The following is a 25328-nucleotide window of genomic DNA, read 5'->3' on the forward strand; positions in this document are numbered from 1 at the left end:
CAGAAGAATGAGTGACATGTACCCGGAGCTTGGAAAGGGCCATGGAGCCCGAGGCAGCCATGTGCTCCAGGACACATGACGGGGAGGATGTGTGGGAAAACCCAGTAAAAGATCTGAGACTTGTCCTGTCACAAGGGAGTCTGTCTGTCACATTACAGCAGGGGCTGGTTCCTGGGAATCTTTTTGCACCATCTGCCTCGGGCCAGCCCAGCTGGTTGATAGAAGGAATGAATAAACCAGTCATGGCTTCTCAGAAATTCTGTTTTCCCTCTGAACCCAAGACCGTGCAGACCGCAAAGCAGGACACAGGGTTTCTTAGAGGTTCCCCCAAGGCCCCTCCCTCCTTTTTTCAAGCCCAGTCCGTGCTTCCTAAGTCTTTGTTCTGTGACTGCATAAGAAACCTTCAGAGAAGGGGGAACTCAGCTCAGGGGCGCGTTGGTGACCTGTCCCCAGAGGCACCAGCATGAGGGACAGAGTGCGACAGGGGCAAAGATGACCCGCCAAGGAAGGACTCCAGAAGGAAAGGTCGGGGGGAGGGGGAGGCTGCTTGAAGCCAAGGGGCGTCCCCAAGGGTCGAAGCAAGTTACGAGGCAACCAGTTTGCAGACGGGAGGGCGCACTCCCCACGGCCACCACCAGGGGCAGCACGGAGCACGACCAGCCCCACAATAGTGCGGGTACTCCGGGCGCCCCTGGGTGGCGCTGCAGGCTCAGCGCTCCTGCTGGGTCGGGACGCGCTGCCCCGGAGTCCAGGGTGCTAACATCTCCCGATAAGGGCATCAGAGCCAAATGCGCTGACCGTCCGCCCAGGCAGGGGTTAGAGGGAATGCCATCATCCCAGAGTCCACATGGCACCAGGAGTCAGCAGGGTTTCCACAGCGGCAACAGGAAGCGGGACTCCCCGCAGAGGGAACAGCTGTGCAGGGACCCTGGATGTGGGACTTGCTCTGGGCATAAGGAGTTTGATTTCAAGGCAGAAAGTACCTTTCAAGGAGGAAACGGGCTGAGAGACAGCCAAGGGTTTGTGCCAGGTGAGAGCAGGTGGTGGCCCCAGGGAGTTGGACTGTGCATAAATTGTTTTTTTCATTTGATTGGCTATTTTATTTTATTTTAATTGAGATTTCACTGGCTTTTAACACTGTGTACATTTCAAGTGTACATTATACTTCAGTTTCTGTATAGACTGCATCGTTTCCACCACCAATAGTTTAGTTTCTATCCATCACCATGCATATGCGCCCCTTTACCCATTTTGTCCTCCCCCCACCCCCTTCTCCTCTAGTAACCACTAATCTGTTCACCTTATCTGTGTGTGTGTTTATCTTCCATTTCGGAGCCCTGTTGCTGGGCCCTATGCAAAGAGCCTTCCACATAGCATCCCTTCCATCTTCCATCACCCTAGGAGGTCACACTACCAGAGAGACTGAATAACTTCCCCAAGGTCACACAGCCTTGAGTCCTGGCAGAGGCAGGACCAGCCCCCCGGGCCTGCCTGACTCCAGAGAAGAGGGGATCGAAGCCCTGTGGAGTGGATCGGGGTGGGGCTGGGGCTCCGGGGAAGGAGGGAACCAGAATTGCAGCAGGCTCTGTGGCCCGTCCACCGCCTGAAGGGAACCCAGTCCAGGACAACAGGAGCCCTGACAAAGGGTGGGGGGCAATCCTGCAGCCGGTGGGGAGACTCCAGCTTCCTCTCCAGAAAGGGCCTCAGAGAAACCCTAGCTCTGTATTTCAAGTTTTTTTTTAAGCTGCTGACACTTCTTCAGCTGAAACCTCCAGCTGAGCCTGGAGCTGCTGAAGTACGTGGCGGCTGGGAGTGGAGGGGGCCAGCCGCCCAGCTCTCCCTTCTTCCCACCTTCCAGAAGCCCCAAGAGGCAACTCCAACCTCTCCCCAGAACTGTCTGAAAACCACAAGCCCACGCTACCCACACCCAATTCCAGATGAGAAGCCCGAGGTCGGGTGAAGGACAGCGACCTGCCCGAGGACACCAGCCAGCCGCAGCGAGCCCCCGGACGCCGCTCGACTCCAGGGACAGAAAGGGGCACATCTCAGGGGTCCAGCTTATTCCCTGAAGTAACCGCAGGCAAGCACCTGGCCCCAGGTGGGCACCGGGGAGATGCGGTGTCACCTCCTGTGGGACACTGAGCACAGTCAGGCTGCAGCCCTACCAGTGAGATGCCAAGTACAGTACTGAGATGGACAGGTGGTCCACTGCCCGTGGGCCTCTGAGGCCCCTCATCACCCAGGCTGCAGGAGGAGGCCAGTGCATGGCTGGGACATACGGGCTGCCCTCTCCTGTGCTCTGGGGGTGGCTGCAGACATGGCCTTCTGCCCTGGGCCCTCACCTGCTGGACCAGCCCCTGTCCCACGGTGCAGAGGAGTAAAGTGATGTGAGCCCAGTGTGACCTGCCCAGGGTTGCGTGAGTGGGTGAAGAACAGGAAGTGGCCAGGCCCTCAAGCAGATCCAAGCCCGGGCCAGCTGCCAGCTCCCCAACCCAGAGCAGAGGGGACCCCAAAAGCCACCATCTTACCCTACTCCCCAACACCCTGAGGGCCCACGGGCCTGAACTCCTCTCCGGGAGTCTGGGGCAGACTCCGGCTCCAAAATTCATGCAAATTCAGTACTCTACTTCATAATATATCTGGGTTTGTTTCATATAAAAATAACCGTTTTCCCTAAATTTTGCTCTAGGAAAACCTGCCATGCTCACTACGTGGCTTTATGTACTATTCCCCCGCCCCCTGGTCCTGTTGGGCCGAGAGCCACGGCCTTAGGGCTGCCAAGCAGACAGGCCAGGGGGCCGAGGGGAAGACAGCAGAAACGAGGACGGGACGGTGGCAGGGCCCCCTCAGGCAGGAGGGTGGGGGTGATGTTGAGCCTGCCTGGGCCTGCGTGGTGGCTGTGGGGCCCTCGGTGCTGCCTTCACTGGTGGAGGTAGGCTTCCAACCAGACGTTGCCTGACTTCTTCAGGGTCCTGGGAGGCGAGGGTGAGGGTGAGTGTTGGGGACTCAATTTCAAGATCCCCCAAGATGATGAGGGTAGGTGGAGACATCCTCATTCCCCTGCGCGTCCCCTTCCCCGGGGCCAGGCAGCTGGGTGGGGCGGGAGGGGTGGACTGGGAGAGGAGGCCACACTCATTAACGGTAGTGGAATCTAGACCTCGGGGGAAGGCGGGGGGCGGGCACAGCTAAGGCTCAGTCCAGGCAGGAGCCAGGGTGGGCCTGTCCCTCCTTCACTCAGCTCTCTCTCTCTCTCTGTTGCCTCCTGCGGGGCCCTGCGACCCAGAGATTTGTAAGGCATGGACCCGGCCCACCAGGAGCCTGATGTCAGGCAGAGGAGCCAGAAATAGCAATAACTTGCTAGGAAAGCCTGTGCCAGGCATTCTAATGGGCTGTGATGAGTGACAAGGGCTCAGAGGATTGGGCAGGGAAGGGTCATGCAGGAGTTCCAATGCCAGTACAGAAGGAAGGGCATTCAAGTAAAGGGAACAGCTTGTACCAAGGCACAGAGGTGGATGAGCTCTGGCTGGGAATCTGACCTCTGCTGCCCACTGCCAAGGTGACCGCCAGGGCCAAGCCCCCTCACCCCTCCACTGTGACAGCTGCGGGCCCCTCTGCTCTGCTCCTTCTGCTTCCAATCTTGCCCCACCAGTGAATTCCCACAGTCAGAGCATTTTTCTAGACTCTAAGTCCTGTGTGTCCCTCCTCTGCTCAGCGGCTCTCCCACATACGAGCACACTCCTGCCTCAGGGCCTTTGCACTGCCATTCCTCTCTGCCCAAACATTTTTCCCCCAGATGTCTCCATAGGCAGCCCTCTCCCCTCCTCCTGGTCTCTGCTCACGTCATCTTCTCAATGCCACCCACTCAGCCACCCTATTAAGAATTACAACCCCAGTCTGGGGCTCCCCAGCTCCTCTCCTGCCCCCACCCTTAGGCACTGTGGTTTTATTTTGTTTTCTTCCAAAGCCCTTCTCCTGTCTCACATTTTATGTAAATTACTTGTTATTTTAACCAGGACATCAGCCCAGTTTTGCCCACTGGTGTATTCACAACATCTAGGCCAGGCCCTGGGCCCAGGAATTGCTCCCTAAACGCTGGCTGCCTGAGTGAATGTGGGGAAGGGAAGGAGAGTACAGTCTGAGGACAGAGAGCTGACAGGAAAGGCCTCGAATGCCAGCTCTTAGAGGGGACCCGTGTGGGCTCAGAGAGCTGCGCTGAGGAGGGGGCTGATGGGCACAGGGTGGGCAGGGCCCCGAGGGCGCTGCCATGAGTGGGGGGCTTACCTAATGATGTCTACTAAGGCGGTGGGAACGGACTTCACCTCGTACCTGAGGCCGTGCTTGGCGCATAGCGCCTTGACCAGTGGGGCCACCTTGTGGTAGTTGTATCTTGGCATCGTGGGGAAGAGGCTGAGGGGAGAGCATGGGCTGGCACGTGGGGTGGGCGGGCGCCAGTGGGAGTCCCGCCCACCCATCACTGCCCAGGTCCCGCTCACCACCTCTTCCAGGCCCCCAGGGCATCCAGGGCTCACGTCTTGGCCTCCCTGGGCGAAGGACTGGACAGAGAAGCTCCTGGCCAGCCCCTGGGCTCAGGCCTCAGTACCCCCCACCCCCCTCGGGCCCCCAGGCCCACACTCACTGGTGCTCGATCTGGAAGTTGAGGTGCCCGGTGTACCAGTCGAGGAAGAGCGAGGACTCCACGTTGCAGGTGGCTAGCAGCTGCGAGGAGCAGGCGGGGCAGAGGTGAGGGAGGCTGGCACTGAGCCCTGACCCTGTGGCATCCCCTGAGCCTGGCAGCCCCATTGGGGTCCCCGTCCTCCCAGAGGGGACCCGCCCCCCACCCCAGCATGTACCCTACCCAACCCCACACCTGCAAGGTGATCCAGTCTCGGTGCTTGTCATGGCCAATCTCCCTGGGGATGTGGTTTACCTGCGTGACCCACACGAACCACTGGCTCTCCAGGACCCTGTGGAGGAGGCTCAGGCACTGCCCCATGGCCAGCTCACCGCTCAGGCCAGACCTGGGCCTCAGCTTTCTCATCTGGACAATGGGATTGCAGTAACCCCTCCCCTGCTGGTGGGTGGAACGGTGTCCACTGCCAGCCTGAGTCCAGGGCAGCCCTGCTCATGAGGGTGGGCATCCATGGGTCACTTGCCAGCCAGGCTGCTTCCCCCAGACCCGCCTCCCCTGGCATCCCACCACTCCCGTACTGGGCTCCTCGACAACCCAGGGAGGGGAGGCGGTACTGCTGTCCCCATTCTGCAGATGAGGAAACGGAGGCCCCAAGGATGGACGGCTGTGGTCAGGGCCCCCTGCTGCCTAGGTGTGACCTCCTCACTCCCTGCCATTCTCAATCTGGCCTCACCTGACAACCACATAGAGGATCACAGCCCCAGAAACGCCATAGAAGGGGATGTAGGACAAAAAGAAGCGGAAGTAGAAGCTGATGGCCCAGAGCAAGTCCTGCAGAGGAGGGTAGAGGAAGGCGGAGGTCTCGAGGCAGCTGGAGGGGGAGCCGGGGTCATCCACCCCTTCTGCTCCATGTGCCTCGGGGTCTGGACAGGTCACTGCCCCTCCCTGGGCCTCGGTTTTCTCAAGGTAATGGGACAGGGTCCTTGCCTGCCTGCTTCACAGGGCTGAGCTTGGAGGTGAAGGGGCTGTGGATGTGGGAACCCCTGCCTGGGAGACACGTGCCCAGCAGACTCGGCAGGGTGGATCTTCCCCCAGGGACGGCACCCCACTGTGAGAGACCCACACCGTGCCCTGCACACACACTTGCTCTCGCCCTGTGCACGCATGCACACACACACACACATGTACCACGCTTTTGCATGCACACATACGCACCTGTTTGCATTTGTGGATGGGGCTGCCCTGTCCCACGCCACCTCCCGCCACCACCGCCATATGCCCAGGGGACTTGAGCAGGGCCCCCACTCACCGCCCAGCGCCGGTGTGTCAGTATGTACACCAGACTTTCCACCTTAAAGTGCACCAGGGTGATGAAAATGGGGCCGACTGCAAGGAGGGGCATGAGAGGGCTCAGGAGAAGGGCTAGGGTGCCGAGCAGGTGGGGCAGGGGGCGCGAGGGGAGCCGGGCTCTGTTCCTCTGTGGACGCCAATGGGACTTGGTGCCGGTCCTATCCAGCTGGGATGACCCTGCATTATCCACATGCTTTCCTGGGCGCTGGGCCTCCCCAGGTCGACCCTCGCTTCTGGTGTCCCTTCTGCAGGTGGGGGCTGGCCCTACTCATCCCCACCCTTAAATCTTCACCCTCTTTGCTCCAACAATGGCCCAAACCCTCTTGGGTTTTGAACTGCCCTGCTGGGAGGGCAGAAGGGAATTCTGACGGGGGTCTAGGAAGCTCCGGGTAGAGCTGGGACAGCCCCTGGCCAGAAGGACCCCAGGCAGAGGGAGCAGCTGGGCAAAGGCCCGGTGGTGGGAGAGAGACGAGGGTGCAGGCTGCGGTGCCCAGAGCAGAGGCTGTGAGAGCTTGGGGGTGCCCTGCGCGGGGAGGATTAACAAGGCTGCCCCTTCCACAGGAGGGGGCTGGAAGCTGTCCGGTGACAGCGGGTGTGGTGTGGCCAGTGCAGGCTCAGGTGTGGCCCCCCAGCCACACCCCCACCCCAGGAGGCCAACTGGACACTCACCCAGGAAGAAGTACAGGTGCTGGTAGTTATAGGGGAGGAATTTGTGCTTCTTCTTGCCGTACTGTGGAGACAGGGGGCGGCTGGGGAGAGAAGCTTCCTGGGCCCTCCTCCCCGAAGGCAGGGTCAGGGGGCCAAGGGGCAAAGGCAAGGGGGCCCATCATCCCTAGCAGGCTGGGAGGTGGGGAGGGGGTCCCCCGGGGCAGGGGCTCAGCCTGAAGCTAGAGAGGGGGGCTTGGTCAGGGGCTGGGGTTGGGCCACGGTGGGGGCCTTAGTGGCTGCCTGTCCCCCCTCAGCTGCCAGCCCAACCTGAGTGTGTCCATGTCCACCCCACACACCTCGGTGGACGACTCCCCTAGGACGAAGATGGGAGCCAGGGTCACATCTGGGTCTTTGTGGAGGACGTTGGTCTTGGCGTGGTGCTGGTCATGGCGGAAGTTCCACCACTGGGTAGAGAAGCCCTGTAGGGAACGAGGGGGGCTCTCAGGGGTGGGACCAGGCTGTGTCCACAACTCCATGCCTGCACACGTGGGTGGGCCCAGTGCAGCACCCCAACTCAGCCCCTGGCTGCCCACCACCCACCGCGACCCTCACCTTCAGATGCCCCATCACAAACTGCTGGGTCAAGTGGTCCCACCGGGACTTCCTAAAGACCGAGGTGTGGCCCAGGTCATGCTGCAGACACCAGCACTGCATCTGGCGAGACAGGCAAGAGTCAGGAGCCTTGGCACCTTGGCTCCGGCCATGGGGGAGGCTGATGGCCACCTGGGGTCCCAGCCCTGCAGCCCCAGTGAGCCCTTCCAGCTTGCGGGGCACACCTACAGCTAATTTCCCTTTTTAGACCCTTGTGGGCCAGCTTCTTCTTTTTACAGACAAGGACAACCGAGTTTTGGGAGGTCTAGGGGCTTGCAAGTCTGCCATGGAGGTTTGGGGTAATAGTCTACTGGCTCCCTGCACAGTGCTCGCTCAGGGTTTCTTAAATAAAGAGGCTCCTCGGCTCATTTAAAATGCAGCTTAACCCCCCCCACCACCCCCCCCACACCCCCGCCACCCAGATCCATGCCTGATGGGGCTTCTGGCTGCTCATCCATTCATTTGTTCCTTCAGCAAACATGTCCAGAGTGTTTGCGTGTGCCGGGCCCCGTGTCTGATGGACAGTTTAGGTGGCTGTGCTGGGGTTACCTGGGAGGACACCAGGAAGAAGGTGGTGAGGATGCTGGACAGCCAGCCAGGGCCCAAGAGGCAGACAGTGAGCCAGGAGAGCAGCTCCATGGCCAGGATGAAGCCTATCATGAAACCGAAGTAGGCTGGCTTGGTCTCAAACAGCTTCATGTCCTTGGCCGCCTGGCGCAGGGCTCGGAAGTCCTCGATGAGCTCGGTCTGCCATGGTGGAGGGTGGGGTCAGCCGTGGAGGTGAGGCCCCAGTGGTCCCCAGAAGCCCCCCACAGCTCTCTGTGCCTCGGCCGCTTCTCCCAGTGCCAGACACAAGGAGTGTGACCAAGAGAAATGGAGGGCCGAGAGTCCCCAGCTTGGGGTGTGAGCTGGGGGGCTCGCTGTGGTGAAGGCTCCCCCCCACAAAAGGCGTGGGGTACGTCAGAAGCAGAGAAACCTGGAGCAGCAAAACTCCTAGAGCTCAGCTCATCAAAATCCTCATTGTAGATGGGGATGCCACGCCCAGAACAGGGAAGGGGTTTGCCTGGGGACCCACAGCAAGTGGCTGGCCCAGCCGGATCTGGGACCCCGGGCTCCCACAGGCATCCCTATAGCTACAACTACCTGTCCAGGAAGGGATGGTAAACCCAGCCTGGGCCCCGTGTCCCCTTGGGCTAAGGCAGATGGAGCTGCTACTGGCAATGCCCCCATTCCCTCCAGCACCCCCCCCCCCACTGGGGGCTTAGCCTCCACTGGGGCCCTGCTCACATTCTTGGATCCATCACTGCTGGGCTCCTCTGGGGCCAGCTCTCCAATCAGCAGGGGCTGCAGGAACTTGCGTACAAAATTGAGGTCCTGGTGGAAGGCGTGGAAGACATCCTGAAGGAGAGCAGACAGTCAGGTGGACAGACAGACAGCCGGAGTAACACCCAGAGGCAGCAGGCAGAGACAAGGTGGAAGGACCGTTGATGGAAGGGCAGAGCAGACAGACAGACAGACGGACGGAGAATCAGCTGGTTGTTCCATGGGCACAGACATAGGACGGCCCGGGTCAGCCTTGCCCATGAGCTGGGCTTGCATCCCAGGTCTCTCTTCCGTGAAGTCTGTGCCTTCCCAGGATACAGCTATCACCCAGCCCCGCCTTGGTCCCTGGAAACCTTGGAGTGGCTCCTGCCCTGCCCCTCAGCCCAGCCATGAGCTCTGTGGAGCAGCTGTTTCAGGGGCCGGAGCTGGAGGGGCCTTGGGAGCCAGGCTGCTGGGGATGGAATGTGAGCCGCCACTTAGGAGCTGAGCCTCAGAGCCACAGACAAGATCGCACCCCCTCTCCATTCTGTATTTTCTCCTCAGTAAACCAGGAGCCACAAATGCCCATCTCCTGGGGCTGCTGAGAGGACGGAGTCAGTGCAGGTGGAGCACTTAGAAGGGGCCTGGCATCCATCAAGAACTCCACGGCCGAGCTCTGCTCTGAGCCCCCACCGGCCTGATGCGTCCCCCTCCTGAGTCCGCTCAGATTGAGTGCCTGTGGGGGGGTGCGCGGTAGAGAGTGGAACGCACCCTGCCAGTCAAGTCCTGGCCAGCCTGAGGAGGAGGAACAGGAGGGGCAGGCAGCCTTCCACCCCAGAGCCACAGTGGGAATGGGGGCAGCAGAATGTTCCACCCCAGCAAGGGAGTGGAGCAGGGCTGCTGGGGGCTCAGGTGGTCTGAGTCTGCTCCTTAAGCAAGTTGCTGAGGAGACAGCGGTGGGTGGTGAGATGGGGTGGTGGGGAGAGGTGCTTCAGTGGACCCCCCAGGAGTCCTTCCCTCCCTCCTTCACCCCGGGGGGGAAGATGAAGCAGGGTCTCACGCCCAGCCCCGGACACTCCCCCCATCCTCTCGCTGGCACTCCTCACGGGAGGCCAATGGGGAAGCATTCTCTGTAGTGTTCCCCTTTTATAGATGAGGAAACTGAGGCACACGGCTCTGAACATGGCACATCTAACTCCTGTCTGCACAGCGGAGCCCAGCGCACAGACAGACGCCCCCAGGAGGCTGCCCCTGTCCCCCAGCACCCCTGGTGTCCCTGCTGACGAGCTGGCACACACGTTAGGGCCTCGTCCACCCAGCACCCTTGGCCTCACAGGTGTCAGAGACCCAGCGGTGGCCCCAAGGCAGCCAGGCCCTCTGGCACTTGGTCCTCTCTCTACCACTGAACTCTGGCTCTTCCCGACTGTTTCATCAGAAACCCATGGCAGCTTGGGACCCTCGGGAAGAAAGAACGAAGGCTGCCAACAAACCCGGACCGCCAGCATCCCCACCTCTGCACACCGTGTTCCTGCCCAGTGCCAGACAGCCCAGGGAGGGAGCCAGGCACTGCAGCTCCCCTGGGAAGGGGCTTGCAGGAAACGCCTACAGAGCCCAGAGAGGTCACACTAAACAGGGAGTGGCCGCTAGGCAGTGGGGCTTTCAAAGCAGCTGGAGCGGTGGGCGGAGGCAGCATGGGCTCCGGAGCCATGTGTCTGGCTCAAGGCCAGCCTGCCTCCGTGCCCCACCCTCACTCGTGCCCCATCCTCACTCGAGAGCCTAGGATCTGTTCCCCGCCCCAGCCCCCACCTGGACACAAACCCTACCCCCAAGCCCAAGGACTCAGGCCCGGCCCTTCGAGGGCTCCCAGAAGCTCCTTCACACCACCCCTATGCAGCTTCAGTCTCCTCATCCCGTGAAATGAGCTAAGAGGAAACTCCTGCAACCTCTGGACCTCACTGCCTGTCCCCTCCCCACTGCTCTGCTCCAGCCACACCGAGAGCCTTGCTGTTCCTTGCACGCACGGAATACCGGAGTCCGGCCCCACTGAGGCTTTGTTCTAGCTGGTCCCTCTGCCAAGGAACTCCTTGCAATGTTTTGTTCACAGCTCTATCTGCAGCGGTTAGAAGAGAGTTTGGTGCATAGAAGATGCTCATTGAATATCGCCTGCGGGGTTTAATGACTCACTAACTGAAGAATGAACCAATGAATGGAATCAACCGCCAAGTCTCGGTGTAGCATGTGGTTAAGAGCATGGGCTGTGGATTCAGATCCCAGACCTACCACTTAATGTCCAGTCTCCCTGCCTCTCTGAGCCTCAGCTTTCTGATCTGTAAAGTGGGAATAACCATGATAGGACCTGCCTCCTAGGAGTAGCTTGAGGATTAAAAGAGAATCTATGAATCAAGTGCCGAATTCAGAGCCCGGCATGGAGTGCGAGCTTGGCACCAGCTCCTGGTAGACTGCTGCCCACCCAAGGCTAGTTCCACTTGTCTCAGGCCGCCTGTGACTCTTAGACAAACCTGGCCCAGGGCCCAGAGCTCTCTCCCCAGAGTACTCGACTTTGTATCCCGGGATGGCCACAGGCTGACTTCATGGCACAGGAACTCTGGGAATTTCCTGGCAGGAAGGTTTCTGTTGCCTGGACGTGAGAACAGCTGATGGGCGGTCAGGGCTGGTGAGGGGTGCCTGTGGGAACACAGCCCTGGCAAGAGGGCTGGCCCTGCCCCACCTGTGCTCCAGGGCCTGGGATGGGGTACCTGCGCTCTGGGCCTGACCACATGGGCCAGTGGGCTGGTCTCATCCCTGGTCTGCCCTGTAGACAAAGACTGAGGTCCCCCAGCCCCAGCCACCTCATCTCCCCTTTGGCCTGAACGGACCAGGTATTTCTGGCAATACCAGTCCAGAGTTTGGGGCCTTGAGGAAGCTGAGAGATGGCATATAGCGACTCCTTCCTGTTACAGACATCGATAGAACCAGACGACGTCACCCAGCAAACGGGTGGCTAGGCCATGGCTGTTCCACCACACTCTACAGTTTGTGGGGCACATTCACACTTATCAGCCAACAACATATACTGACCAGGAACCACTACATGGCAGCTCTGGGGCCACGAAGCTGAGAAGGCATGGTCCTGCCGTCCGCTGGCTCACTGTCTGGCCCAGCTGCCCCTACTCTACAGATGAGGAAACTGAGGCTGAGAGGAGTGACATGCCTGGTTCAAGGTCACTCAGAGCCTCCAGTGGCAGAGCCAGGACCCAGCCCCAGGGGACAAACAGATTGTTTTTTTGGAAATGGGAAACGGACCTTACTGGTGATGAATCAATGAGAAAACTGTCAGATGGAGGTCTCAGGGTCAAGAGCTAACTGTAATGATGGGGTCCCACAGGGGATGGCCCCCGGCACAGGCCCAGGCACCAGGCAGGAAAAAGCGATTAATAAATGCTCTCTGTCATCCTTCCTCTCATCTGCCTCCATCCCGACCTACAGGTCAAAGGTTGAAAAAGCCCAAAGCAGATACCCATGAGATCCTGGAAGGGTGGCCAGGGCTCAGCCAGGCTAAGGGGGGAGGGGCCGTGGCACCTCACCGCCCCATACCCTGGCAGAATGACATACACGTACAACCACACACACAAATGCACGCAGTGTTCACACACAGACAGGTCACATACTCATTGGCCCACGGTCAGCTTCTACTCCGTGGCCACCACCCGGCCCCTCAGCACTGACAGACAAGGCTTCTGTCAGTTTCTAGAATTTCAGGAGGCTTCTGATGCTAACCCCTCAGCTTCCTGGGGTGGAAGCAGGGAAGAGAGACTTTTCTCCCTAAAAGAGTCCTGTGCAGATTAGCTAACCCAGGGGAGAGAGCAGAGGGCAGAGAGCAGGTGGCCCTGGCAACAGGGACACTGCCCTCCTGGGACAGGACACCATCTCTTCTGCTGCCTTAAGTTCTGCCAGATAGGGATGCATCCCCTGCAATCTTGAAGACATTCTGGTACCCAGGGGGGGCAACCTAGAATTCTGGATGGTCAAGGACAGAGCATGGAGATGCTATACCAGCAATTCCTATTCTCCTGATGGGGGACTGTGGGACAGAGGCTGGTGACGAGTGTCATCCCCACAGGCTGCTTGGCCACTGGTCTCCAGCCAGATGGTCCTACTGGATCAGGCCACATCCATCCTTGGCCAAGACTTGCCTAGACGTGAGCTGGGAAGGGGAAGTCGGGGTCCCCAGGGCCCAACCTGTTGCTGGGGGTGACTGTGCTTCCCGAGGGGGCCCACCCAGCCTTGGCTAGCAAAGTTCTCCGGTGTGCAGCTGCCAGGCCAGGAGAGGTGAGTCACTGCTCCGCAGGGCCACTTACAGCAGCTCCTGGGAAAGCCACAGACCTCTGGGCCCTGCCCAAGCTTTGCTGCCCAGCTCCCAGCCTCTGATGGCACATCTCCGCATCCCTCAGGCACCTCACCCTACCTCTGGCACCCCGGCATGAGGGACCTGGTCTGGGGACTCAACTGAGAGGAAGAAACTCAGAGCAGCAGGGAGGGGACACACCCGCCTCTGAGAGACCCTCCCTCCCGCACAGACCTGCTCCAGCCCAGCCCGGGTCCAGGGCCTGGGGTGCGGTGCCCCATGCAGGGACGTGGCTTCCTTACTCCACATCAGGCCCTGGCTAGTCCATCCCAACTCTGAGTCCCTGGCCTGAAGATCAAAGGTCAGCAAGAGTAGAAAGGATGCGAAGACCCCGCAGGTGGAGCAGGGCAGTGTGCCCACGACCAGGCCCCAGCGAGCACCAGGCTCTGCTCCGCCCGCCGTGGGCTTCCTTACGGTGGCATCCTCGGCGCCGTGGTGGCCAATGAGGCGGCTGCCCCCCGGGTGCCGCTGCGCCCAGCGGCTGATGTCGTAGACGCGACGCTCGATGACCAGCCACTTGTCGCCGGGCAGGTTGTGCGAACGGATCTGCTCCCAGCGGAGGGTGGGCAGCGGCGCCCCCAGCTGCGCGGGCCCCTCATGCGGCCCTGGCCCCCCATCAGCCTCCCCGACGCCACCCATGGCTGCGTGCAGCAGTTTTCGGGAACCCGAGACTTCTCGGAGGGCCGAGCGAGAAGCCGAGGGGCGCGAAGTCGCCTTCCCGGGAGCTGTCGCTGCCGCCACCGAGCCTCCGCAGCCCCGCCCCGCAGCTGCGGCCGCCGTAAGACCGTGCACCTGCCCGACTCCCGGCGCAGGGAACTTTTCCTTTGCTTATAACCGCGCGGACAGCACCGCCTTGCCCCGGCCCCCGCCGCGCGGCCCCGCGGCCGCTCCAATCCCCGCGCAGTGCCTCGGCCCCAATTGGCTGCGCCGCGCTCCGGAGGCGGTGTCGAGCGACCCGCCCTTTCGGCGGCAAGATCCATTCTTGGCCTCCGGGCTCGCGTGGGAGCCGTATGCGGGATGGTTACACAGCTGGTGACCGCAGTGCCCTCGGGAGCACAGGTCTGCGGCTCGTGCCAGGAACAAGAGTCTGCGAGGAATGGGCTTCCAGGCGCGCTCCTGGCGCCTGAAATTCCGAGCGCACAGAGCTGGCAGGCTACCTTGGGATAGTTGTAAACAGCTTGCAAACAGTGGGCCCCCAGCGTCTGTGCAGCAGGGCCGCCACTGGGGCTGAGGGACTGACCGAGTCCCACCCGACTCCTGGAGGGCCACGCAGGCCAGCTGGGCAGGGTTGAGGATGCCGAGGGGCGGCCACTGGGGCGGAAGGGCAGCAGGGGCGCCCCAGTCAGTAGCAGGGCGCTGTCATTCACCAGGTGCTCAGCTGGGTGGCTTATGTGTTGCAGCCCCCTCTCACATATTTTCCTTAAATAAATTCAAGCCCTTTTGAGAGCATAGCTTGCCCCCCAAATTACTTTGTATTTTTTTGGCCATAAAGATACCTGTCCTTAGAAGTTGTCAGAATCACCGAGGGCTTCGGAAGGCAGGCTGCTGGGCCCACCCCTAGAGTGGGATTCCGCAGCCCTGGCGTGGGGGCCGAGACTTGCATTTCCACCGAGTTGCCAGAGGATGCTGATGCGGGGATGCTGATGTGCAGGTTCCAGGAAGACACTTTGAGCACCCTAAGTATATTTCTCTGAGTTAACATTTTATCTTGCTTTTAACAATTTGTAGGAAATCACTGTAGCTGCTATCTGTGGGACAGGCGGGCCAGGGCCTGAAGAAGGGCTGAGGGGGCCTCTGGGTTCTCATTGGTACTAGGAGCACCTGCATTCCTTTGCCAGGACAACAGATAAGGCCCTGCCATTACCTCTCCCTGGGCTGCCTGAGCCCTCTCGGCTGAGGTGTCCTCACCACTCCCCTCGCCAAGGGTGTGTGTCTGGGTGGAGAGGGCTCCAGGTGTCTGACTGGTAGCTAAGGCCGGAGGTGACTGCAGATATCCCTGCCCCCACCATGTTCACACCTTGGCACAAGGATGGAGGCAGCAGCCTCTTGGAGGAAATGAACCTCCTGCACCCCAATCCAGGTCCCCCACGGGAATTGGCCCTCACTCTGTCTTCAGGAGCCCTCAGTGGTCAGATGCTCACTCCTGGCCCCTTCCCTGGCCCCTAGCCTCATCTCAGCTCATGTATGAGGCAGTGGGCGCTTGGGGTGGGTTAGAACACCCGCTTGCCCCAGCTGCTCCTAGAGAGATGAGGAAGATGAAGGCTTGCACAGAGTCCCCCAGGAGGTAAAGCAAGGACGGGGCTGGGGGCCATGCCACCCCTCCAGCCACTTCATCCCAGCAAGGAGAGAGGGGGTCAAGCCCTCCTGTCACCTGGAGCTGTGTTCTTATAAAGCCTGAACTGTACCTCTTCCCCCGCCGCCCAAACAACAGCTTCTAACGTGATTTCTCTGCAGGTCTTGGGGTCTTACATAGGTCACTTTACCCCTCCACGGTTCAACTCAGTGGATCTCACAACTTTCCTGGAGTCAGGAGGCCTGGGGGGATTTGGGATTACATTGTTCCAAACCCCCGTCAGGGAGGCTTCCCACACCACTTGAAGAGGGACAGACACCACTTTGCATTCCTGAGCTGCCATCGGGCCACAGGTTTAGGCAGAGGGAGAGAGGAACTGGCCAGAAAGGCAAGAGAGGGTCTGGACAGCTGGAGCATTTTTTTGGGAAGGGCGGTGCTCCAGGTTTGAGGGGACCTCTTCAAACCACTTGAATACAGCCCCTGTCCCACCGTCTGCTGGGGTTCTGCCTGCCACAAGCTGCCACACAGGCCTTCCGTTGGACACACTGAAGTCTCCACCCTCCTAGGGAGCGGCCAGCCACTGTCCTGGAGCCAAGGGGTGCTTGTGTAGGCCAGCAGGCCCTGGGCAAGCCGCACAGGTGCAGCAGTGACTCAGCCAGGCAAATTTACGAAAGAGCTCTTTCCTTGCAGAAAGAGCAGTCATAAAGTGCAAGCATTTGTTCTAGGCAGCAAACACAAACAGGACTCAAGTGAGAGCTGTATGAGCTGGCTTTGAGTGAAAGGTGAAACCTTGGTTACTAGGCCCTGGACACTGTGCTTCTGTGAAAGATGGGATCTGGGGACGTGGGGGCCACAGAATGATTCAAGAGCTGTGGCCCTAGCAGCCATGACTCTCCCTGAAGACATCACTGCGATGGCACCGTGGAGCTCCCTAGAACGCCCCTTAGTAAAAAGAGGATGCGTACAGATGGCCAACAAGCACATGAAAAGATGCTCAACATCCTTAACCATCAGAGAAATGCAAATCAAAACTACAATGAGGGGCCAGCCAGGTGGCGCAGTGGTTAAGTTCGCAGGTTCTGCTTCTCAGCGGCCCAGGGTTTGCCGGTTCGGATCCCGGGTGTGGACATGGCACTGCTTGGCAAAAGCCATGCTGTGGTAGTCGTCCTATGTATAAAGTAGACGAAGATGGGCATGGATGTTAGCTCAGGGCCAGCCTTCCTCAGCAAAAAAAAAAAAAAAGAAAGAAAGAAAAGAGGAGGATTAGCAGTAGTTAGCTCAGGGCTAATCTTCCTCGGGAAAAAAAAAAAACCTACAATGAGATATACCCTCACAGCCATTAGGATGGCTATTAGCAAAAACACCAACATAACAAGTGTTGGCAAGGCTGTGGAGAAATTGGAACGCTTGTGCCCTGTTGGTGGGACGGTAAAATGGGGCAACTGCTGTGGCGGACAGTATGCAGGAGCCTCAAAAAGTTAAAAATGGAAATATCACATGATCCAGCAGCTCACTTCTGGGTATATAGCCAAAGGGATTGAAAGAGCTATCTGCACCCCCATGTTCACAGCAGCATTACTCACAATAGCCAAAAGGTAGGAGCAACCCAAATGTCCATCAACGGATGAATGGATAAAGAAAATGTGGTCCATCCCTACAATGGCATATTATTCAGCCTTAAAAAGGTAGGAAATGCTGTCATATGCTACAACATGGATGAACCTCCAGGACATTATCCTAAGTGAAATAAGCTAGTCACAGAAGGACCAGCATTGTATGATTCCACCTATATCAAGTAGCCAAAGCCATCAGATTCCCATAAAAAGGATGTTAGAATGGCAGTTGCCAGGCGTGGGGGGAGGGAGTTGTGCATGGCTACAGAGTTTCAGATTAGCAAGATGGTTCATTTCACAACAATGTGAATACACTTGACGCTCCTGAATGGTGCATCTAAGAAAGGTTAAGGTGGTAAGTTTTATGTATTTTTTTACCATGATTTTTAAAAAATGAAAAAAAAGAGCAGGCGGACATTGCAAAGGTCGTTTCAACCAATCTTCCCAACTCACGGATGAGAAAACTGAGGCCCAGAGAGAAGCGACTTGCCCAAATACACAGCCCAGGCAGAATCCAGTCGGGCCAGGCTTGGCAGATTGCAAATGTGGCCCAGCAGAGCGCTGGGGAAGGCCAACGTGGGGCTGGGTTTGGGCTCAGTGGCCGTGGTCGGTGCTAGCTTTAAAGAGGTGGCCACATGTGCCACAGGCACTTCGAGAGGTCCAAGTGGGTTCTCTAGAAAATTCACTTAAGAGGAACAACAACTGTGTGGCTGATGTCAGCTAACCCCTCCCCCCGCAACTCCAAGAACCGAAGCCCTCAGCAGCCCCTCTTCCCGCCAGAGAGCCCTCCTGCCCCCAAGCATGCAGAGCAGGGGGCTGGGCAGCTATAATGAAGTAAGTGAGGGAAACAGACCCAGATGCTCATCCAGCTTAGCAACTGCCTGACCCCGTCTCTGCTGCTCTGGAAGACAAAGAGGAGCCCTATTCAATGCCAGGTGCATGGTAGGTGTCTTGTAGGAGTCTGCATGTTGGCTAATCCTGTGGGCTCTGGAGCTGGGCCCATTCCTTCCTATCCTGAGGCCACCATTTCCTCTGTGTGATCTCTCCGTAGTAACTCAGGTGATTCATCTGCAAAATGGGGAAAACATTACCTCCTAGGGTTGCTGCAAGGATTGAGTAAATGAGGTCATGGAAAAGGCGTGGAATCAGGCTGAGGTATAGTAAGTACTCTGATACTGTTGGGAGATACCGGGGCAAGAGTGTGTGTGTGTCCCTCTGCCCCTTGCACACACCCCCGGGTTTCTCAGATGTTTGCTCACGATAGCCACACCTGGGCCGGACAATGGCAAGTATTACCATCGCAGGGGCAGGCAGCGCGAGTCTGGTTGTGGAACCCTCTGGGAAGGCTCTGCAGTGTTGCCTGATGTCTCCTTGCCCTGGCCCAAGGGCACAGAAGCTGGGGGCAGGGAGGGACAGCTCCAGGGCCCAGACCTTTATTCTCCTTTGTTCCCCAGCTGACCTGGGACTGACCGAGAGGAGGACAGAAAGAGACTGGGATGTAACAGGGGATCTTGGGGTCACCGTGTGCAATATGGCAGCACACGCCCCTCCCTGACACCCTCCGTCCTCCTCTTGGCTTGACTTCCTCCAGCTGACACCTGTGCATTGTTTCTATAGCCAGTCTCCCTCCTGAGATTCTCAGCGCAAGTGCAGGTTCCCTCAGCACCAGGGACAGTGTCTAAGCATGTAGAAGGGGGCCTGCACTTGTTGAGTGAATGAATGGATGTCTGTGACAGGAAGCCTAACCAGTGAACATTGGAGGGGCCTGGGGAGAGAGGCGGGTGGGGGGGTGGGATTCAAATCACAGATGGAGTGGGCCATGGGGGATCTGGGAGGCAGGAGACCAAGATGGAAGGGCTGCTGGCTGTAGAGGGTAACAGGGTGAGGGCACTGACACAGAGTCCTAGCCAACCCACAGCTGGCTTGACCTACCAGCTGAGTGGCCCTGAGGCTTCAGGCTAATAGGGAAATCCCCTCGAAGTATCACCAGCCCAGTAGACACTGAGCCAGAAGCTGCTATGCCCCTCCCGCCCCCCGGGAAGGACACCCACTGGTCAGGCCTACATCCCTACAGTGAGGAGGGAATTATGCACCACAAGACACCTCCCCAGATTTACCCTGGGTCCTCAGGGACCCACCTGCTTCCTCCGTGACTACCGTCCCTCGCTAAGAACCCATCTAAGACCAGGGCTGGGAAAAAACAGAGCTACACAGACCCTGGCTGTGCTGCCGGTAGACATCACCTGCCACCGTCTTGCACATACCAGGCAGCCCCGACACTTTGACTCTGAGCTCCAGGCTTCTGTTAGACTGAGGCAGGGACACTGGAGGGGCCCGAGGCCCCCCCTGCAAGGCAGTGGCAGAGCCAGCCTCAGCATTGGGAGAGAAAGCCAGGCTCAGCCCTCAACAACCCAGCCCCGTGGAACACTGGTGAGTACTCGGGGGGTGCTCCTTACAGCAACCCCTTCAGGATCTGGGTTTAATCCCAAGCACGAGGGTGGGCAAAGAAAGGATTTGGTTTCATTCCTTCAGATGCCCAAGCTTTGGCCAAGCCCCAGGGCACAGGAGTGAAGGCGCGTGGCTGCCCAGCCTCTCCCAACAAAGCCTTCCTTTATTAAATAGAGATCGCATTACATTCCATTCAAAGGAGGAAATCAGGACGTGGTGAGGGATGTGTCCAGGTTGGACTCCGGTCCTGGGGGGGCTGTGAGGGGTGAGGAGGGGCCCAGGTCCTGCCCGCCCCACCCCAGTCCTGCACTCAGGGCTCGGTGACCTTAGCGACCTCAGCCCCATCGTCTGAATGGCCTGAAAACAGGCATGGGCATCCTGAGGCCCTGTCTGTGTCTGGCTTTGTGAGAAAAGTGTCCCAATCCTTCCAGCGGTGAGGGGAGTGGGGGGCAGGGCCTCCTGGAGCACAGAGCTCAGAGCGGGGAGAGGAGGTCAAGAGGGAGGGCAGCAGGAGGGGCGCTGTTCTCAAGCAGATCCAGCGGGGAGTGGAAGACAGCCCTGGAGGCCCGGCCAGCCCCCACTAGCCCGCTTGCCCTGTGGGCACCTGGGACCCAAGGCCCACTGGGGCAGTCCCATGGGAAGCCCACCTGGGAACAGGGTGAAGGACGGCCACAAGGGGGTGCTGGGGGCCGAGGGCTTAGGAACTAAGGTGGTGGATACCCTGCAGATCCAGTCACCCAGGACGGTCCCTTTCTGAGGACGAGGCAGCAACAAGGCACCTGCAGGCAACAGCTCCAGGCACTGGGGCAGGGTGCTGGCTGTCCCAGTTTCCCCTCCCAAGGGCCGAGCCCCTGAGGACGCTCCAAGCTCCTTGGTCTTTGGTGTTTTCTTGAAAGTTTCCTGGTGGCTGTAGTACCACTGGGGCAGAGGAGGGTCACCTCATGAGATCCTGTCTGTCCTGGGATGGACATTTGGTGCTGGCTCAGTGCTGCCTCCATGGCCTGGCCATTTGTCCCTCTGTTCAGCTTCTGGCTCAGTTCTGGCTCCAGGACCCTGTCTTGCTGTCTGTCTGTCTGTCCGTCCGCCCTGGGCAGGTGGTGTATCCGGCTCAGAGCCCCCTCCAGATCGGGGCCATGGCCTAGGCCTCCTGGGGGAAGAAGCCGAGCTTGGCCAATGACATCTCCTTCCGCAGCCTCATGATCTCCCAGAACATCGGCTCCGCTGCAGACAGAGAGAGGGTGGACAGCTCAGTGACAGCTCAGGCTCACCTGGGGCAGATGGCCTGGCCCCCTTTCCTGGCTTTGGGCTCCCAGTCCCCCAGGATGGATGACCTGTCAGTAGCTGGCTCTCTCTGAGGCTCTTCTCTGAGGCCTTGCAAACTGTCGAGTGCTGAACACCTTTGAAAGATGTGCACTGCACTGGAGGTGACAGCTGCCCCCAGAGCGAGACACAGACAGCCATGTGCACACTGCCACTTGTCTGACAGGCTACAAATGCTTTCCAACCCCATCTCGCTGGGGTCTCACAGCGACCCTGAGCAGTGGGCGGGGCCACAGCATCAGCCCATGTACCTGGTCGGGGGAGGCAGCCCCTCAGGGCCCACCCTCTGGCCTTCCAGGGGGAAATGACCCTCAAGCCGGGGAGAAGAGGCTCAGACTCCAAACTGGTTTGGAAGAACACTCATTGGGGAACAAAGGGAGCCAGAAGCTAGGTTGCATAATGGGGGTAAAAGGACCAGTGTGCAGTGGGCCGGTGTAGTGGGAGGCAGTGAGCCTGTCAAGTGACTGTGAGGCCACACCGGGAGGGGAGGAGATTCACAGAGCAGACCCCATCGTGCAGGGCCTCGAATGCCAGGCCAGTAACAGCAACGCTGCCCCTACAGGCCCCCGGGGGGGGGGGGGGGGGAGGGCGGGTGGCTGGAGAAGTTTCTGGGTGGGAGAAAGCGGCAGACCCAGGGACGCAGCAGGCGGCAGCCTAGATTCCCTGGGGAGGCGAGCCCCGGAGGCTCTTTCTGCGGCTCATCTCTCCAGCGAACGCAGCCCCAGGAGGCTCACAGCCCCTTGCTACCCTGCCACCTCCCCGCTGGCAGAATCCGCTCCCGGATGGGGGCAGCAAAGCGCGCGGAGGGCCCGGCAGCCGCTGGCCCGCCCCCGCCCGGGCGCCCCACCCCCCCCCCCGCGCGCCACCCACCCCCACCCCCGCCGGCCACCAGGGGGCGCTCACCGTCCTGCCGCACCAGGCCCTGCTGGATGTAGCGGATGTAGGTGAAGAAGTTGCACACCGCCGTGATCTGCGGGCACGAGGGGGAGCGTGCGATCAGAGACCGGAGCGGGAAGCCCCGCGTCCCATCCGGGCCAGATAACGCTCCCTGAGTCCAAAGGGGCTGGGCTCTAAAGTGATAATTAACGACAGCCGTAGGCGACTCCTAATAAAAAAAGTGTCCGCTGACATTGAATAGAGTACCATTTCCAGCGAGGCAGGCGTGCTCAGCATTCTCATTTTACGCGTGGCGAAAACGGAGGCTCCAAGAAGGAAGCCCCCTGACAACTGGGGAGGTCACGGAACTAGTAAGTGGCCTAGCTGGAAGATGAAACCAGGCAGTTGGCCCTGGAATCCACATTCACCCCAAGGGGCCTGCTGCTCTGGACACTGGAGGCACGATGGCCAGGCCTTAGCCGGTTGCTGTCTGTAATGCCAGGAAAGGCGAGGGGATCAGAACCTGCCCACCTGGCTGCCCTAGGTCCCCGTGGCTGAAGGCCACAACCTGGCCTGAGGTCTGCACCATGCCAGGCCCTGTGCTGGGCCCTGGGGTCCCCGAGCTGGCTCACAACTGGGTCCTGCTATGAAGACTCTCATACTATGAAGAGGGCGCTGCTTATGCCCGCCCAGGTCCCTTCCCCAGGCTGGGGTCCCATCTCCCTGTGGCTGGCAGCTGTGCCCACAACAGCCCCCAGTGAATGTCCAGTGCTCTCGGAGGAGGGGTGGGGTGGGTGTCCAGTGTGTGGGGGCCCCCAGGCTGGGGAGTGGAGGAAGCTGCAGGGAGGGGGTGATGCTCCTGCTGGGCCTTCAGACTTCCATACAGGAGCCCTTGCCAGGAGGACAAAGTGGGTGCAGGCGGGGGGTGGTGAGAGAGAATGGCCAGGTCAGAGACTAACCGGGTGTGGCTGGAGGGCTACCTGGGAGGCCTGAGGAGGGGCTGTGGCTGGCAGGACAGAGGCTGGGGCAGGAGAAGCTCGAGCGTCAGGTCGTGGTGTTGCCCAGTGACCAGTGGGCCCCATGGGGGGCTGGTGAGCAGGGAGTGGCAGGGAACAGCGGGGCTCCCTCCCCAGGGCTGAGCTTTGGGGACAGAACTCTCTTCCCTCTATGGACGCCACCTCCCTTGGCCTCTTCAGGGTGGGGACCACATCCTAAAATTTAACATGCTTCTCATCTCATCTCCCATCCTGGCTCCACCCCACACAGCGGACACGCAGGCCTGGAAGATTCAAGGTCCTAGATGTAATTTTGCTACACACGGGAATGTCTGGCATGGAGCTTTCTGTTGAGCCCTGGTTGGGATCGGAAAGAGCAGAGGGGACCTGTGGCCGCTGAACAAGGCTCTGGAGTGAAAAGAGACTGGATTCAGAGTGGGGAGACCCCAGCTCTAGGCTGAGCGGCCCAGGCACACCCTTTCCTTTCTAAGGCTCAGACTCCCTTTGGAGCCCAGCTCGATGCTGGGGGCAGCACAGGACGACACTCTCGGATGCCCTGCGGAAGCTGTCAGGGCCAGACCAGCTGCCCTCGCCATTCAGCCTGCTGCCCGACGACGGGACCGCCGTCCACTTCAGTTCCCGTGAGGAGCCTCCAGTGGGTCAAGGGGAGGAGGAAGGGCCCGTCCACACCAAGCCTTAGGGTTTTCCAAACACGTCCTCTTTTGTTCCTTAAAATCCTCTTCTCAGTCTATGAGGCGACAGAGGAACGGGGCCCACTCCACCCTTAACCCCCAGCTCAGTGAGATCCCCTGATGCAGCCGGGGTCACCCAGCAGGTGAGGGCAGAAGCTGGGATTCTTTTGAGGGTGTCACGCATTCATTGTGTGACAGACGTGCCTCGGAACCTTCTCAAAAGCCTGGGGCCAGAGCCTGAGCTGGGAGTCAGGACCCTAGAACTTTTGTTTTTTTTGAGGAAGATTAGCCCTGAGCTAACTACTGCCAGTCCGCCTCTTTTTGCTGAGGAAGACTGGCCCTGAGCTAACATCCATGCCCATCTTCCTCCACTTTATATGTGGGATGCCTACCACAGCATGGCTTGCCAAGTGGTGCCATGTCTGCACCCGGGATCTGAACCAGCGAACCCCGGGCCGCCGAGAAGTGGAACGTGCGAACTTAACCGCTGCACCACCCGACGAGCCCCAGGACTCTGGAACTTTAACCTGAACTCTGGTGTGGCTTCCTTGATTAGGACAGAGGTGATGGGTGTCACTCTCATGATTATGTTTTGGCAAGCAAGAAAACAGTTACCTAAGTCCTGCAACCACAAGCAACTGAATTCTGCTGACAGCCACGTGAGCTCAGAAGAGGACCCCATCTCTAAAAAAGACGCAGCTGGCTGACACCTTGTCTGCAGCTCAGGAGACCCCGAGCAGAGGACCCAGCTAAGCTGCGCCCAGACTCCTGGCCCAGGGAAACTGTGAGCAAGTAAATGGGTGTTGTTTTAAGCCACTAGGTTAGTGGTAATTTGTTAAGCAGCAAGAGCAAACTAATACACCTGGCTTGGCTGTGTGGCCCGAGTCAGTCTCTGCATCTCTCTGAGCCCGAGCCCTGCTCAGTAGACCGAGGTTGTGCTCTGAGGCCTGGGGCCCAGAGTCCCAGCCCAGGGAGCCCCTAAGGAGCCAAGTGACCTCCCACTGGATGACTCACCCTGGCCCGGGAGGACGGTGAGATGTAGTAGTGGCCCTCAGAGTCCCCGAGCCGGATTCGGTGGCGACAGGCGCGGGCCAGCCCGCTCAGGGCACAGGTGCTAGGAGAAAGCAGAGGGGGCCATGGGGGGCCGGCTGGGGCCCGCCCACCCAGCTCATGCAGGGAAGATGCAATAGCCAGGAGGATGCACAGAGGGAGGGGAGGCCAACAGACACGGGGGCGGGGCCTGGCATCCTCTCCCCCACCGCCCCAGCTTCCCAAGGAGCCTGGGGCCAGGCCACCGAGCAGGCAGCCCCAGAAGTCCCTGGGACAGACCCTGAAACCAAGCTGGAGCCCACCCCTAGACCCTTCACCAGGTGTGCCAAAGCTCTACCTGCTGCAGCCCCTAAAAATGCCCCCCAACTTTACTGGGGGCCTCAGACCCAGTCATCCCTCCCCTCAACTAAGCGAGAGTCCACTCTCTCCTCCACTGGGTCACCAAGTCCCCAGGCTAGGTCATGCCAGCAGGGCCTGGATCCCCTCAGCTCCCTCCCACCAGCCCTCCGCCTTGTCTCTTCCCTTCTTCTTATAGCCAGGGGCTCCTCCAAAATCCCACATCTACCCCACCAGCTTTCCCCACTGCTCTCCTATGCCCAGGAAAGAGGTATGGAGAATCCTGAGTCAAGGCGGGTTCAATAGGTTCCTTGGCTGCAGGACTTATCAGAGCCTTTGCTGCCTCCAGGTTCACTGGGACTCTCATCGGACCTTTTTTCAGCAAACATCTATTGATGATTTGTGAAATGCTAGCCTAGCAGGTTAAAGCTCAAACTTCATTTGAGGCACTCTCTTCTGACCCCAAACACCCTCTGTGGCCTCAGCCCCCTCCCCCTACCCACCCCACTGCTCTGCCCACCAATCCAGTGGCATTTCCATTCATACCCCTGCTTCTCATTCCTTCACTCATTCTGTTCCTTCTGCCTGGAAGGCCCTTCCCTACTTGGCTAACTGCTATTCATCCTTCAAAAACTGGCTCAAATGCCCTCCTCGTGACAAAGCTTCCGCCACGGGGCCTCCCTTGCTGGCCAGACCCAGGGCCGCAGAGGGGAAGTGCT

General features: G+C 59.4%; 2 protein-coding genes across 13 annotated transcripts in view; both read right to left on the reverse strand.

Annotated features, from left to right (window-relative positions):
* Positions 1-1073: 1073 nt before the first annotated feature.
* On the reverse strand, positions 1074-13906 carry FADS3 (fatty acid desaturase 3). The gene is made up of 12 exons (XM_008543623.2): positions 13401-13906; positions 8567-8677; positions 7829-8026; positions 7241-7342; positions 6985-7107; positions 6650-6710; positions 5940-6016; positions 5364-5461; positions 4868-4964; positions 4637-4716; positions 4282-4407; positions 1074-2972 (listed from the first exon to the last, which is right to left on the reverse strand). The coding sequence occupies exons 1-12, from the start codon at positions 13623-13625 to the stop codon at positions 2921-2923; spliced, it is 1350 nt and encodes a 449-aa protein (XP_008541845.2). The 5' UTR covers positions 13626-13906; the 3' UTR covers positions 1074-2920.
* A 5579-nt stretch (positions 13907-19485) lies between these two features.
* The window catches only part of RAB3IL1 (RAB3A interacting protein like 1), a 46793-nt gene continuing 40950 nt past the window's right edge, over positions 19486-25328 (reverse strand). For 10 of the 12 annotated variants that reach the window (XM_008543626.2, XM_070565335.1, XM_008543624.2 and 7 more), the window contains 3 exons: positions 24238-24337; positions 21564-21630; positions 19486-20561 (listed from right to left, as the gene is read on the reverse strand). In XM_008543626.2, coding sequence (XP_008541848.1) covers positions 20479-20561; positions 21564-21630; positions 24238-24337 — 250 coding nt within the window. In that variant the 3' untranslated portion in view covers positions 19486-20478. Of the gene's footprint in view, positions 20562-21563; positions 21766-24237; positions 24338-25328 lie in introns of all 12 variants that reach the window. The other 2 variants (XM_070565328.1, XM_070565326.1) reach the window with 1 other exon arrangement.

This window comes from Equus przewalskii, chromosome 11 (assembly GCF_037783145.1).
Source record: "Equus przewalskii isolate Varuska chromosome 11, EquPr2, whole genome shotgun sequence".
Taxonomy (NCBI): domain Eukaryota; kingdom Metazoa; phylum Chordata; class Mammalia; order Perissodactyla; family Equidae; genus Equus; species Equus przewalskii.